This window comes from Phascolarctos cinereus, unplaced genomic scaffold (genome assembly GCF_003287225.1).
Source record: "Phascolarctos cinereus isolate Bilbo 61053 unplaced genomic scaffold, phaCin_HiC Scaffold_4;HRSCAF=312, whole genome shotgun sequence".
Taxonomy (NCBI): domain Eukaryota; kingdom Metazoa; phylum Chordata; class Mammalia; order Diprotodontia; family Phascolarctidae; genus Phascolarctos; species Phascolarctos cinereus.
In genome coordinates, this window is record NW_027555847.1 from 90,498,471 (window position 1) to 90,511,286 (window position 12,816).

The window sequence follows — 12,816 nt, forward strand, 5'->3', positions numbered from 1 at the left end:
TGGTAAATCCACCTTCTATTGTGTAATGGAATATTCTTGGCATGTTTGTAGCTACTCCTTGAGAGGGGCTTAGATATTCTTAGCTCTACTGAAAACACGCTCTTGTAGGGGGCTTAGCCATCTTGCAGCCTGAACTTCTGGGACTTGTCACGAGACTTCTGGGAAATCATGGTCATCCCCAGGGAGGCGGATAGCTTGGCATCACACATGACTTCACCCCTCTCCCTTGAATATGATCACATAACAGTGGCTATTTCTGTTTTCATCACTTATTTCCTTGAGCTCTCTTCTGCAGACTCCAGTTCCAAGTCCCCTATCTCCTCCCTTGACCGCATTCTGTCAATAACTACTTGCTGAAGCATCAATCTGGTGTGTCAAGTTTTCATTTTATGGGAATCCCGAATCTCTTTGGACTTTTACTGGAATACAATCTTAAAGACTGCAACACCCCTCTCACCCCCCAGTGAAAAGAAAAGAAAAAAACAAAACCCTTGTAACAAAAATGTGTAGTCAAGCAAAACAAATTCCAACAAACATCTAAAAATGTTTTGTCTCATTCTGCATCTTGAGGCCATTACCTCTTTATAAGGAGTAGGTAATGATGTAGGATCCTTTGATGGTCCACAGACTCCCATTTCATAACCTAGGGTCCATCTGGTAACTTTGACTTGTGTGCGTTTTAATTTACCGTGGAAATTTCCTAGATGGTTTGCTCAACTCCCGTGCCTTGGCTTTCCCTGTGTATCCTGATAAGCAACACTGTCCCCTACTGTGCTCCTTGGCATAAGGCCATCACCATCAAAATGGCCCAAGTTTAGAACACTGGATTGTTCTTCATTTATCCTGCAACTGGACAGAAGCCCCATCACAATCCAGATGGTCAGGGGGGAATGCCCTTAAGAACCTTATAAAAATCCTAATCAAATCCCTAGTCCTTGGAACAATCATAGCGAGTCTTTTGACTACGTAATTACTTTGTGCCATTGGCCTCTGGTCTTTATTCATGTTCACCTCCAGCCTCTGTTAGTGTTAAGTATCAATGCACGACTAATAAAGCGTCCTGACTCTTAGAATCATGCTTTCCTGTCAGTATCCCAACAAACCACTTAGCTATGTAATAGACCCAAACTGGCTCTCTGGTCCTTCCCTTTAGCTCGTGAACTGCTTACCTGGGCTTTAGGAGTAGGACTCTTGAGTCCAGTGCCTGAGTCCCCATTGAAGGAAGTTCTTGCTCTATCATGGTGAAGGCAAGGCTTGTCTCCTACCAACGCACATGGTATATTTCATCTTTAGTCCACTTGACTAGTGGTTTTTCAGTGCATGGATTAGGGTTCTAAAGTGTTTTAAAGTTGTTGGTCTTTTATGATATTATTGTGATAATTGTTATTGTATAAATTATTCTCTTGGTTCTGCTCACTTCATAGAAGTCTTTTTCATACAGCCTTTCTGAATCTCAATTTTAGCACTTTAGTTCTTTTCAACTCTCTGGTGCAATTTTCATACAATATATATTAGAGTTACTTGTATTTGAGTTTATCCTCCATTAGACTTTGAAGTCAGTGGGGGCATATATCCTGTCATCAACTACTCCAGCATACAGAAAGTGCTTAATAATAATAACTAGCGTTTATAGATCATTTTAAAGTTAGCAAAGTGCTTTACAAACATTATTTCATTTGATCCTCACAACAATCTTGCAAGGTAGGTGTTATGCCCATTTTACAGATGAAGAAACTGAAGCAGAGAGGCTAAACGACTTGCCCAGGTTCATAGCTAGTGAGTGTTTGAGGTGGGATTCAAACTTAGGTCTTCTTGACTCCAGTTTCAGTGCTCTATTCATTGCACTACCTAGCTGTTTGTTAAACTGAAATTACATAGAGGGTGAAAGCCTAGAACTGGGGATGGAAATTCCTGACTTGGGTATAAGAGAAGCAGTCTAGGCTGAGTCAGAGTATCAGGGTTTATGGACTAGGAATCAATACTCAGCATTTCCTGGCTACATATTGTTTCTATTGTACTTAATTAGTTTTCCTAGCTCAACTGAATGGAGCTCTGCAATTGCCTAGCTTTGAGACCCTAGTAAAGTAACTTCATCTTTTTGGGCCTTAGCTTTGCCATCTGTAAAATGGGTAAAATAATCCTTGCCGTACCTACATCTGAGGGTTGTTATGAGGATCAAATGAGATAATTTTTTGGGACACCCAGTATTTAAGAGGTAGTGTGATTCAGTGGTAGTGCTGGACTTGAAATCAGGAAAACTCAAGTTCAAATCAAAACTCTTACTAGCTGTGTGACTGTGAGAAAGTCACTTAATCCATCTAAGCCTGTTTGCTCATTTGTAAAGTGAAGGTCTCTAAACTCCTTACTAGCTCTTAAGTCCATTATCCTAAGTCTTCTTCCATTAGAATGTAAACTCCTTGGGGGCAAGGATTCTCTTTCTTTTTGCTTGTATTTCTATCCCTAACACTTAGCTGGGGAATGGTGATTGACAGGCATTAATAAATTATTAAATTCTGAATTATTAAGTAATAAATTGACAGACATTAATAAATGCTTCATGCTTGCCAGTTGCCTATGTATGTTGTAGAGCAGATTCAAATATATGCAGGACTAGATGACAAATGAAGTCCCTTCAACCCTGAAATTCCTTGAAGTATTGAAATATTAGAGAGTTTGTAGGGTGATGAGTACGCAAAACTGAGCGTTCTTATGTTAGCTTAGGACAGTGCTATTTGCCCTCTTTCTCTGCATACCTCTTTGCCTGCCATCCTCTGTACAGGTGTCAAAGCCATTCTGCTAAGGTAGAGTTCACTCTTCTTGAAAAGCTTCTGCGATTCACTGTTATTCCTAGAATAGAATAGGAGCTCAGCTTGACCTTTAAAACTTGTTAATAACACTTTGGCTCCAGTTTACCTTTCCAGGCTTATTTCATGTTACTTCCTTTCTTCATGCAATATAAATTCCAACTGACCAATCAATCAACCAATGAGCTTTATTCTCAGAAGCAAGGCTTGTTGTCCTTACTTTGGAGCTCCATCCCCAGGATGCTCTCCAGCGCACTTCTGCCTCCCAGAATCCTTCATTTCCTCTAAGCCTCAACTCTCCCCTCTCCCACCGTCCCCTTCCCCAACCCGCCCCCCCCTCCCCCTCCTCTTTCTCCGCCTTCTCCTTAGCCTGCTCCGCCTCCCCTGCTTTCCCCGTGAACGAGGCTGCCCAAGAACCAGAACCTTCCAGTCTTCCTAGAGAGGAGCAGAGAGACCTGGAGAACTAGACAGAAGATCGTGGAGCGAGGTGAGGGGCATGCACTGGCTTCTCGCAGCCTGACTGAAGCACCCTATAGTGTCTGGGGTGGGGGGAGACCCTGGATGAATGCAGAGGGCTGGGGGCTCCCTGGCGACCTCAGCCCTGGGGCAGGGGGAACAGAGAGCCCCGGGGCTGGGTGGGAAGAGGCTGCTTTTCCTCCCTTCTCAGCTTTGCCGGGCGGGGGCAGGGGCTGGACTGGAATGGGGTCCCAGAAGCTGAGGGATGAGGGTAGGATCCCAGGGGCTGGGGATGAGGGAGGGGTCCCAGGGGCTAGGGGTGAAGGTGTTTGTTTTTTTTTTTTCCAGTTCTCCCTGTGTCTCATAGACATCTTAAACTCTGCACATCCGAAACGGAACTCATCTTTCTCCCTAATCCCTAGCCCGCCCTCCTCCCCCGAAAAAAAAATCTCTATTCCTGTAATGGGTAATGCCATCCTTTCAGTCCTCCAGGCTCCCAACCCAGATGTCAGCCTGTCATCCTTAAGTCCTCACTATCCCTCACTAGCCATATCCAAGCTGTTGCTAAAGCCTGTTGATTTCACCTTAGCAACATCTCTGTATACACCCCCTTCTCTCCTCTGACACTGCCACCACTCTGGATTATTCCAGTAGCTTGCTGGTGAGCCAGGCTGCTGGTGAGTCAGCCTGCTTCACTCCACTCCATTCCGCCCTCCAATCAGATACTAAGGTGATTTTCCTACACTTTAGTGTAGGTCTGACCATGTCACTGCCCCCCCCCCCTTCTCCCCAACCCTGACGCATCCAGGAGCAAATACAAAATGTTCTTTTTGGCATTCAACACCCTCCATAACCTAGCACCCTCCTACCTTTCCACAGTCAGTCCATCTCTTTGCTTCTAGAATTTTCTCTGGCTTTTCCAAGCCTGGAATGCTCTCCCTCCCAAATTCCACCTACTGACTTCCCTGGATTCTTTTAGGTCCCTATTAAAATCCTTTTTTCTGCAGTAAACCTTTCCCAACCCTTCCAAATTCTATTGCTTTTCCTCTGTTAACTATTTCCTATTTATCATATATATATATATATATATATATATATATATATATATATATGTACACACACACACATTGTTATGTATTTGTTTGTTGTCACCCCTGTTGTTTTGTTAGCTCCTTGAGAGCAGAGACTACTTTTGCCTTTCTATCCCCAGCACTTAGCAAGTAGCTAAATATAGTGTTTAATAAATGCTAATTGACTGGTTCTCCTCATTCCTCCCCTCTCATCCCCATTCTTCTCTTCTCCTTCCCTGTTTGTCCCCTTCTTCCTTCCTTTCTTTTCCTGTATATGGTGGACCAGGGCCAGGGTTTAGATAGATGGAAAGACAAAGAGGTCAACAGAGTCACATGAAGAAGTTCATTAATTGGGGAAGATCTAGACTAGTGGTTTGCAAAGTGTTATCTCAAAGTGAGACACTTTCAGGGGCCCCATGAGGTCAAAACTGTTTTCTTTTTAATTTTTAAATTAAATTTTTTTATTCAGCAAAAGGCTACCTTTTTCCTTTTCCTTATTGAGACTGAAACTGTTTTTAGCGTAAGATTAAGATATATTTCTTGTGTCTAAATTTCTAATTAATCAAATATTGATAAATATTATTCATAAACAAAAGCTCTTTGGGGGGAGCCTCAGTAATTTTTAAGATGTAAAGGGTTTCTGGGACCAAAAAATTTGAGAAAGACTGATTGAGTGCAAGGTTGAATTTGAGAGATCAAAAAGGATTACAGGAATTCTAGCTCCAAGTTATTAATAAAAGGCTTTTTAAACACATCCAAAACACAACTGAATATGTATCAAGAATTTTTTAAGCTCTGGGCCAGGCATACAAAAATACTTACAAGGAGCTTACCTTCTGTTGATAGAGACATCTTTTAGGATAAACTCTCAGTAATCTCATCAGCTTCCATGGTTTTAATTATCATCTTTATGCAGGTGCTCAAATTTGTATACCTAGCCCTAGTGTCTTACCTGAGCATCAGCTCTCATTGCCAATTGCCTATTGGACATTTCCTATTATTTTTACAAGCTTTTAATATCTCTTCCTTCCACTACCCCTTCATTGAGCAATTTAAACACCCAAAAAACAAAACTCATAGCAAATATGCACACTCTAGCAAACAAATGCCCAAATTGGCCATGTCTGTTTCATATTCTGCATTTTAAGCCCCTCACTTTTCTGGCCAGAGACGAGTGGTGTGTTTTATCTCCAGTCCTCTGGACTCTGCTTATCATTGCTTTGCTCAGAGTTGTGAAATCTTTCAAAGTTGTTTTTCTTTATGTTGTCATTGTTTAAATTGTTTTCCTGTTTCTGTTCACTTTATTCTGCATCATTTCATAGAGGTTTTCTCAGTTTACTCTGAAACTGTCCATTTCATCATTTCTTACAGCACAATAATATTCCATTACATTTATAGGACATAATTTAGCTATTCCCCAGTAGGTATGCACCCCCTTAGTTTCCAGTTTTTGGTTACTATGAAAAGAGCTGCTATAATTGTAGTTCCTGAGCCCCTACAAAATCAATCACATTAACACTACTGACTCTTTTTAAAAAAATATATTTTATTTTTTTTCCCAACTGCATGTTAAAACCATTTTTTAACATTTTAAAAAAGTTTTGAGTTCCAAATTCTATCCTTCCCTCCCTCTCTTCTCTTCCCTCTCTCTTCTCCCCACTCCTTGAGATGATAAGCAATCAGATATAGGAATAACGCCATTGACTCTTAAACATGAAACATTACTAAACAAGAAGGCAAGAGCAAGAATAATCATAACATTCATTTAATTGAAAGGAAAAGTAGAAGTAATCAAAATATAACAGTCTACTTGTTAAGGTGAGTCATACTCTCCCACCAATTCACATAGTATTCTTGTGGAAGAGTAAGCACCCAGTTAGAAAGATCTAGCAGGGAGGCACATGACTAAGAAAATCTAGTGATCCATAGCAATTCATAACTCTGAATGGCAAGCCTAAATTACCTTAGTATCTTTATTTTCCAAAATGTTTTTTAAAGTTATCAAGCATTTTTTCTCCTTCCCTTTTCCCCTCATCCCTGCTCCAGCTGGGAGAAAAAAGAAATACAAAACCCTTTTATCATGTAAGTTCAGTCAAGCAAAACAAATTCTATATTGGCCATATCCAAAAGCGTGTTTTCTCCTTCTGCATGTTAGTCCATCACCTTTCTGTTAGAAGGCAGGAAGGAAGCATTCTTTATTAGCCCTCTGGAATCAGGGATAATCATTGCACTGATCAGTTTTATCAAGTCTTTCCAAATTTATCTTTTTTACAACATTGATGTTATTTATGATTTTTTCTCCTAGCTCTAGTCACTTCACTTTGCATCAATTAATATACATATTCTCAAGTTTCTCTGACAGCATTAATTTCTCATAGCACAACAGTACTTCATTACTTTCATATATCATAATTTGTTTAGCCATTCCCCAGTTGATGAGCATTACCTGAGTTTCCAGTTCTTTGCTACTACAAAAAGAACAGCTATAAATATTTTTATACCTATACAATCATTTCCCCTTTCTTTGAGATTTGGGGGATAGACCTTGTGGTTATTGCTGGGAAAAAAGCATCTTTTAGGGCATAATTCCAAGTTGATAACCACAATTTCTGGACGAACTCAGATCTCCACCAATAATGTGGTAGCAAACCCATTTTCCAGCATTTGCCACTATGGGTTTTTGGTAAGCATTGACAAAGTGATGGATATGAGGTGGAACCTCAGATTTCTTTAATTTGTATTTCTCTGATTATCAATGATTTATTGTTCATAGCCTGAGTTTCTTCCTTTTGAGAACTGCCTTTTCATATCCTTTGACTACTTATTAATTGGAGAATGGCTCTTATTCTTATAAATTTGAACCGGTTCTTTATATATATTGGAAATGAGACTTTTATCAGAGAAATTTGCTATAAAGACTTTTCCCCCAGTTAACTGTTTCCTTTCTAATCTTTAACTATTGGATTTTTTTTGGTATAAAACCTTTTAAATTATATGTCATCAACATTGTCCATTTTGTTTTGTGTGATCCTTTCTATCACTTGTTTATTCATAAACTCTTCCTCTATCTATAGAGCTGAAAGGCAGCTTTATTCCCTTGCTGCTCTAATGTGCTTATGATATCCCCTTTTTTATTTAAGTCATGTATCAATTTGGAGTTTATCTTGGCATACAGTTTGAGAAGAATTGTAAAAAGTGCCACCAATTCTTCTAGATTTCCAAGTTCAAAACTATGTCATTATTCCCATGTAGTCTGTTTTTGATCTCCTTAACCTCTCTAGCATCTGACTGTCTCCCACAGGCCATTATCACTTCTTTTCTAGGTTATTGTTAACAGTTTCATAATTGATTTTCCTGCTTAATTCTTCTTCCACTCCTCTCTGTCTTCACCACAGCTGGGAAAGTGATTTTCTTTCAATGTAGATGTGACCATGCACTCCCTTAATCAATAAACACCACTGGCTCCTCATTGCATTTAGGATAAAATATAAACAAACTACCCAGTTCAGTTTTTAAAGCCCTTCACAACTTTGCCCCAACTTTCCAGCCTCTCCATGTATACTGTCTTCATCTCACACACGGCATTCCTTCTCTCCTCTCCATCCCTCACTCGGGGGGTATGGAAGGGAGTGTGTATTATGATGAGTGTTGTCTTTCTACCTGCGACTTTGCTTTTAGTGTCATGTCTATTTAGATCCTCATTACCATTACTAATCTTTCAAACATGATCATTTTCTTGTATTAACAGTGTTTCCTGATGTATTGGTAGATAATTCACTGCTCTGATCTTGAGGAGAAACTGAATCTTTAGGTTTAGGAACTTTAGTAGATCCTAACTAGAGGGAGTCTGTCAACTCAGTGGAGATGTTGACCGAAAAAAAGGACAAGTGGACTGAAACAAGTTTGGATTCAGAAGGGCTTTTGATAGTGAAGAAGGAAGAAGATGATGAGGAACCAAAATCTCATCTGCTGAAGAACACCAGCCCTAAACAGGAACTCTCCCGCCGGCTCTTTCGGCAGTTGCGCTATGCAGAGACTTCTGGGCCCCATGAGGCCCTGCTCAGACTCCGGGAACTCTGCCAAAGTTGGCTGAAGCCAGACACGTGCACAAAGGAAGAGATCCTGGAGCATCTGATAATGGAGCAGTTCCTGACCATGCTGCCTGGAGAGACCCGGACCTGGGTCCAGTTACATCATCCAGAAAGTGGAGAAGAGGTTGCAGCTCTTGTGCAGGATATAGAGAGTCACCTTGATGGACCAGAAAAAAAGGTGACAATGGTAATTGGGGCCCTGAGGAAGGGGAAGGGATGAGAGACTTGGGGAGGCATGTAGGAGACAATACCTGCCTGGTAACCCATTTGATGACATTTGTTCTGCCAAGACCTGAGCCCTTAGGACATAGGAATGCAATGAGAACATTTCCTTTTGCCTCAAAGTGCAGTAATAAATCATGGTAGATTTACTTCCTAGCTCACTGCCAATCCGAGGTAGCATAAGTGGCCTGTGTGATGAGGTCAGCGTGGGTTGGTGGAAAGAACATTTGAATTTGAATTTGAGAGTCTGGAGAGCTATTATCTTGTCCTGGCTATACATCATTTAATAGCTGTGTAATTTTGGGCAGATCATGGGGATAATACTTGTATCTGAAGTACTCTGAAAAATGTGATGTGCCATAGAAATTTTTTATCTGTGGTTAGATGATCTCAGCTTATTATTGCCTCGATCACTTTGGGGACAGAGTCACATGAAGTATTTTTCACATCTCCAATCCATGAGACAGGATTCATTGCCCCAAGATGGGAGTTTCTACTCTCAGATTTCAATCTGTGGGCCCTTCTCTCCTGTGGATTCTCCTTCCTTCCATGTATCTAATAGGATTCCATCACTGTCTTAATTTCTCCACTCTCCCTACTTTTTCTTTGAGTGTTCTCATTGTTTCTCTGTACCCATTCCCATAGTGACCCACTCTTTTACTTCTAGGCAAAGGTCAGGGAGCACCCTATGGGTGGTTTCCAGGATCTCTGTCCAAACTCAGAATCACGGAAGCTGCAAGTGACAGAACATAAAACACAGTGCTGAAAGGACCCGAGGATGCTGAATGTCAGAAGTGGGGTGTTCTCTTCCTCCTCAAATTACTTTATATTTATTAATCTTTGTTCTTGTGGCTCATCAGTAGAATGTATTATACTTTAGCACTAATTCCTTTTTGTCTGGGTATCCCTAGGTCAGTGCCCTTACATATGATTGGCACTTTAAATATTTGTTGAAATGACATGTCAATGAATGAAGGACTTTAGGATTTAATTCAACAAGAATTTTTTAAGCACTTGCTAAGTTCAAGGTACTGTACTGGGGATACAGAGACAAATAGTCTCTGCCTTCAGAAACTTATATTCTACTGGAATAGAGAATGGCAGCACTGGGAGGGCCCTTAAATTATAGAACTTGCCCAAGAACTATAATGTTTATTATATGTTGTATCAAGTAGAATATCCTTCTAATGTTTTGAAAGATCTCTGATTACATGTCTACGGACACTTTCTTCACTGACATTGCAGATCCTCCACACCCAGTAGAGTTTTATGAGTTACTGTTCATCTCTACACTCTTTGAGAAATTTGAAAAAGTTAAAACAATAAAGCCCATCCCTACAATGGGGATCTGGACAAGAGGACTCATAGCTGAAGTAGTTGAGGTATATAGCAAATGGCAACAAAGAGCAAAGGTACCATTTAAGTTGACCCATGGTCTGAATAAATGTCAACTTTTAATTCTTCAGAGCCAATATCCAAAATTTAAAACATGATAGAGGAGTACAACAAAGAGGTTATCATTCAGTCCAGCTTTTTGTGCATTATTTCATATATTGGAATATCTTGCCTTTATGAATTGGATCAGTAGACAAATACAAAGGAGACCAGAAATTGCTTCCATTACATCTAGTCAAACTGTTCTCCCTAAAGTCAAAAAAGACTTGAAAAATTGTCAGAGCCAGTGACCTTCCCCTTCCCCCCCACCCCAAATCTCATACTCCTTAGTCTCTGTTCCTTTTGGACACAATTGACTATTTCTCCTTGACATTTCCTCTTTAGTTTTCAGGACCATTTATGGTCCTGCCTCCTTTTCTGCTTTCTTTGCTGATTTACGTTCTTCATGAAGCTCTCAAGGCTTAGTGCTTGGTTCTCTGCTCTCCTTTCTGTCTTTATTCTGTTTCTCTTAAAAATTTCAACTACTCTCATAGCTTTACCTGCTACATTTATTTCTGATAATGGTAGCATCATTCTTTTAGTACATTAATTTCTAAATTTTAGTGTGATCTTTCATTTTTCCATAGTAATGATACTATCAGGTGATAGTTATCTAAAATTTTATAATTTATAAAGCACCATACATAACCCATTCTCTTTATTCTTATAACAATCCTATGAGGTAGGTAATGCAGGTACCCATTTTATAAATGAGAAAACTGAGGCTCAGAACTGAAGTGACTTGCCCAAAGTCATACATCTACTAAGTGGGAGAGTTGGGGATTCAAATTAAAGTCTTCTGAGGTAGATGGCACTGTGGTTAGAGCACTGGGCTTGGAGTTATTATTATTATTATTATTATTATTATTATTATTATTATTATTATTATTATTATTGTTATTATTATTATTATTCTGAATCCAAAGAAAGGGTTCTTTTCCCAACACCATAATTACTTCCCTTTTTTCAGAATCACTTAGTCATTAAGTTTTTTTCAGTGCTGCTTTTTAGGTTTGAACTCATCCTTTCTATCCCCATTGCTACCACCCTAGTTTAAGCCCTTATTTGCAGCTGGTATACTGTGACTGCTCTCTTCACATATTCCTGTCTTTAATCTCTTCTATTTCCCATTCTCCTTGCATGCAGTTATTACTGCACACTCCTTAGCTTGGCTTCTGACCACCTCTTTCAGTCTTATTTCCCAGTTTAGCCTTATGTATATTTCTGCTATAGACAGACTGATCTCCTGAAGAGGCAGAGTGATATAATGGAATGCTAGCTGGACCTCACATTGGGCTACTGGAATCCACATCCAAGCATGGACATTGCACTCTCTATGTGACCTCAGACAACCTGTTTCCCTTTCCAGAGATTCAGTTTTCTCATCTTTAAAATGGGGATAATACATTATCTGTATAACCTTAACCTAGTCATTTAACCTTTGTGAGCCTTATAGGAGAGGTCATCTAGGTTTGCCGATTCCAAATCTAGTGGTCTTTCATATTGCCTCAATTTCCTTATCTGTAAAATGAGGGGATTGGACTAGATGATCTTTAAGGTTCCTTTCACCATTAATTAAAATCTACTTTCACAAGATCATTGTGAAGAAAGCACTTTGTACAGCTTAAAGTGTGATAGAAATTGGAGCCAATGTTATAGTCTTCCTCACTGTTGCCTTTTTTTTGTGTCCTCTTCCCTGTGATCCTGTCCTAGTCGTCCCCCTCACCTGGATTGTATTCTCTCCTTCTCTCCATTTTTCTGAGTTAGCCTTATTAAGTCTTATTAAGCACTCAGTGACAAGCCCTGTGCTAAGAGGAGATCACAATCTAAAGGGGAAGACGTGAAAACAGCTATGTTACAAACAAGCTAGAAGCAGGATAAATTAGGGAGAGAGAAGGAGCTGGCATGAAGTCCTGCCCATCCTGGCCCCAGTTCTACTTCTGGGTTGCCTGCTCTGACTCTGGCAACTCACGGTGAGCTCTCTTGTCTGAAGTCATGGCTTTCTTTGTCCCATTCTTAACTCAAGAGAATGTAGAGAGAAGACAGCCTAGGACATATCCTTGGGGAACATCCACAGTTGAGGGACATGAAATGTGTGATGAGCCACTAAGGGAGATTCAGGAACAGTTAGACAGGCAGGAAAGTTCCTCCTCCGAGATTCTGGTTTCTGTTCCCACAAATACCTCACAGGCTCGACTTTGTCTCTTTGTCTCCAGGTCTCAGGCCATGCCCAAGGACGGGATGTGCCATGGATGGGGACGGCGTCTCTGGCAGCTCTTTCTGTTCCACCTCTCTGTGGCAGCCCTTCCCCTGGGATCCTCTTGGACTCTGCTGATGATGCAAAGATGTTCCACGTCAAGGATGCTCTGAATGGTACTGCCCCTGGCCCATTGTCTTATTCTAACACTGGTCTACTGGTCCACCTTTATTTTGGAGCCTCCTCCCTTCTCATTGCCTCTTCCAATTGCAGGCCTGCTTCATTGTTCTTGTGAACTCCTTCCAGCTTGGATTCCCTGAGGATGGTCTTCATCCAGAGGAGGTTCAAAGGCAACCCTCTCTGTATCTTTTCACAACACCCTTTGAAGCTCCCTGTGTATAAGTTATTTTGTATAGTATGCTGAAACACATTAGAGTTGTGGTGGAAAGGACCCTGGATTTGTATCAGAGGACCTGGGTTCTAATCCTGGCACCGTCACTTACTACCTGTGTGACCTCAGGAAAGGCCCTTAAGCTTTTTGG

General features: G+C 40.5%; 1 protein-coding gene across 6 annotated transcripts in view; it reads left to right on the forward strand.

The window, feature by feature from the left end:
• LOC110216945 (zinc finger protein 445-like) overlaps nt 1–12,816 on the forward strand; it is a 53,718-nt gene that overhangs the window by 12,976 nt on the left and 27,926 nt on the right. For 3 of the 6 annotated variants that reach the window (XM_078152434.1, XM_078152431.1, XM_078152432.1), the window contains 3 exons: nt 3,174–3,291; nt 3,609–8,608; nt 12,294–12,450. In XM_078152434.1, the coding sequence (XP_078008560.1) occupies nt 8,195–8,608; nt 12,294–12,450 (571 nt within the window). In that variant the 5' untranslated portion in view covers nt 3,174–3,291; nt 3,609–8,194. The remainder of the gene's footprint in view (nt 1–3,173; nt 3,292–3,608; nt 8,609–12,293; nt 12,451–12,816) is intronic. The other 3 variants (XM_020999022.2, XM_078152433.1, XM_020999023.2) reach the window with 3 other exon arrangements.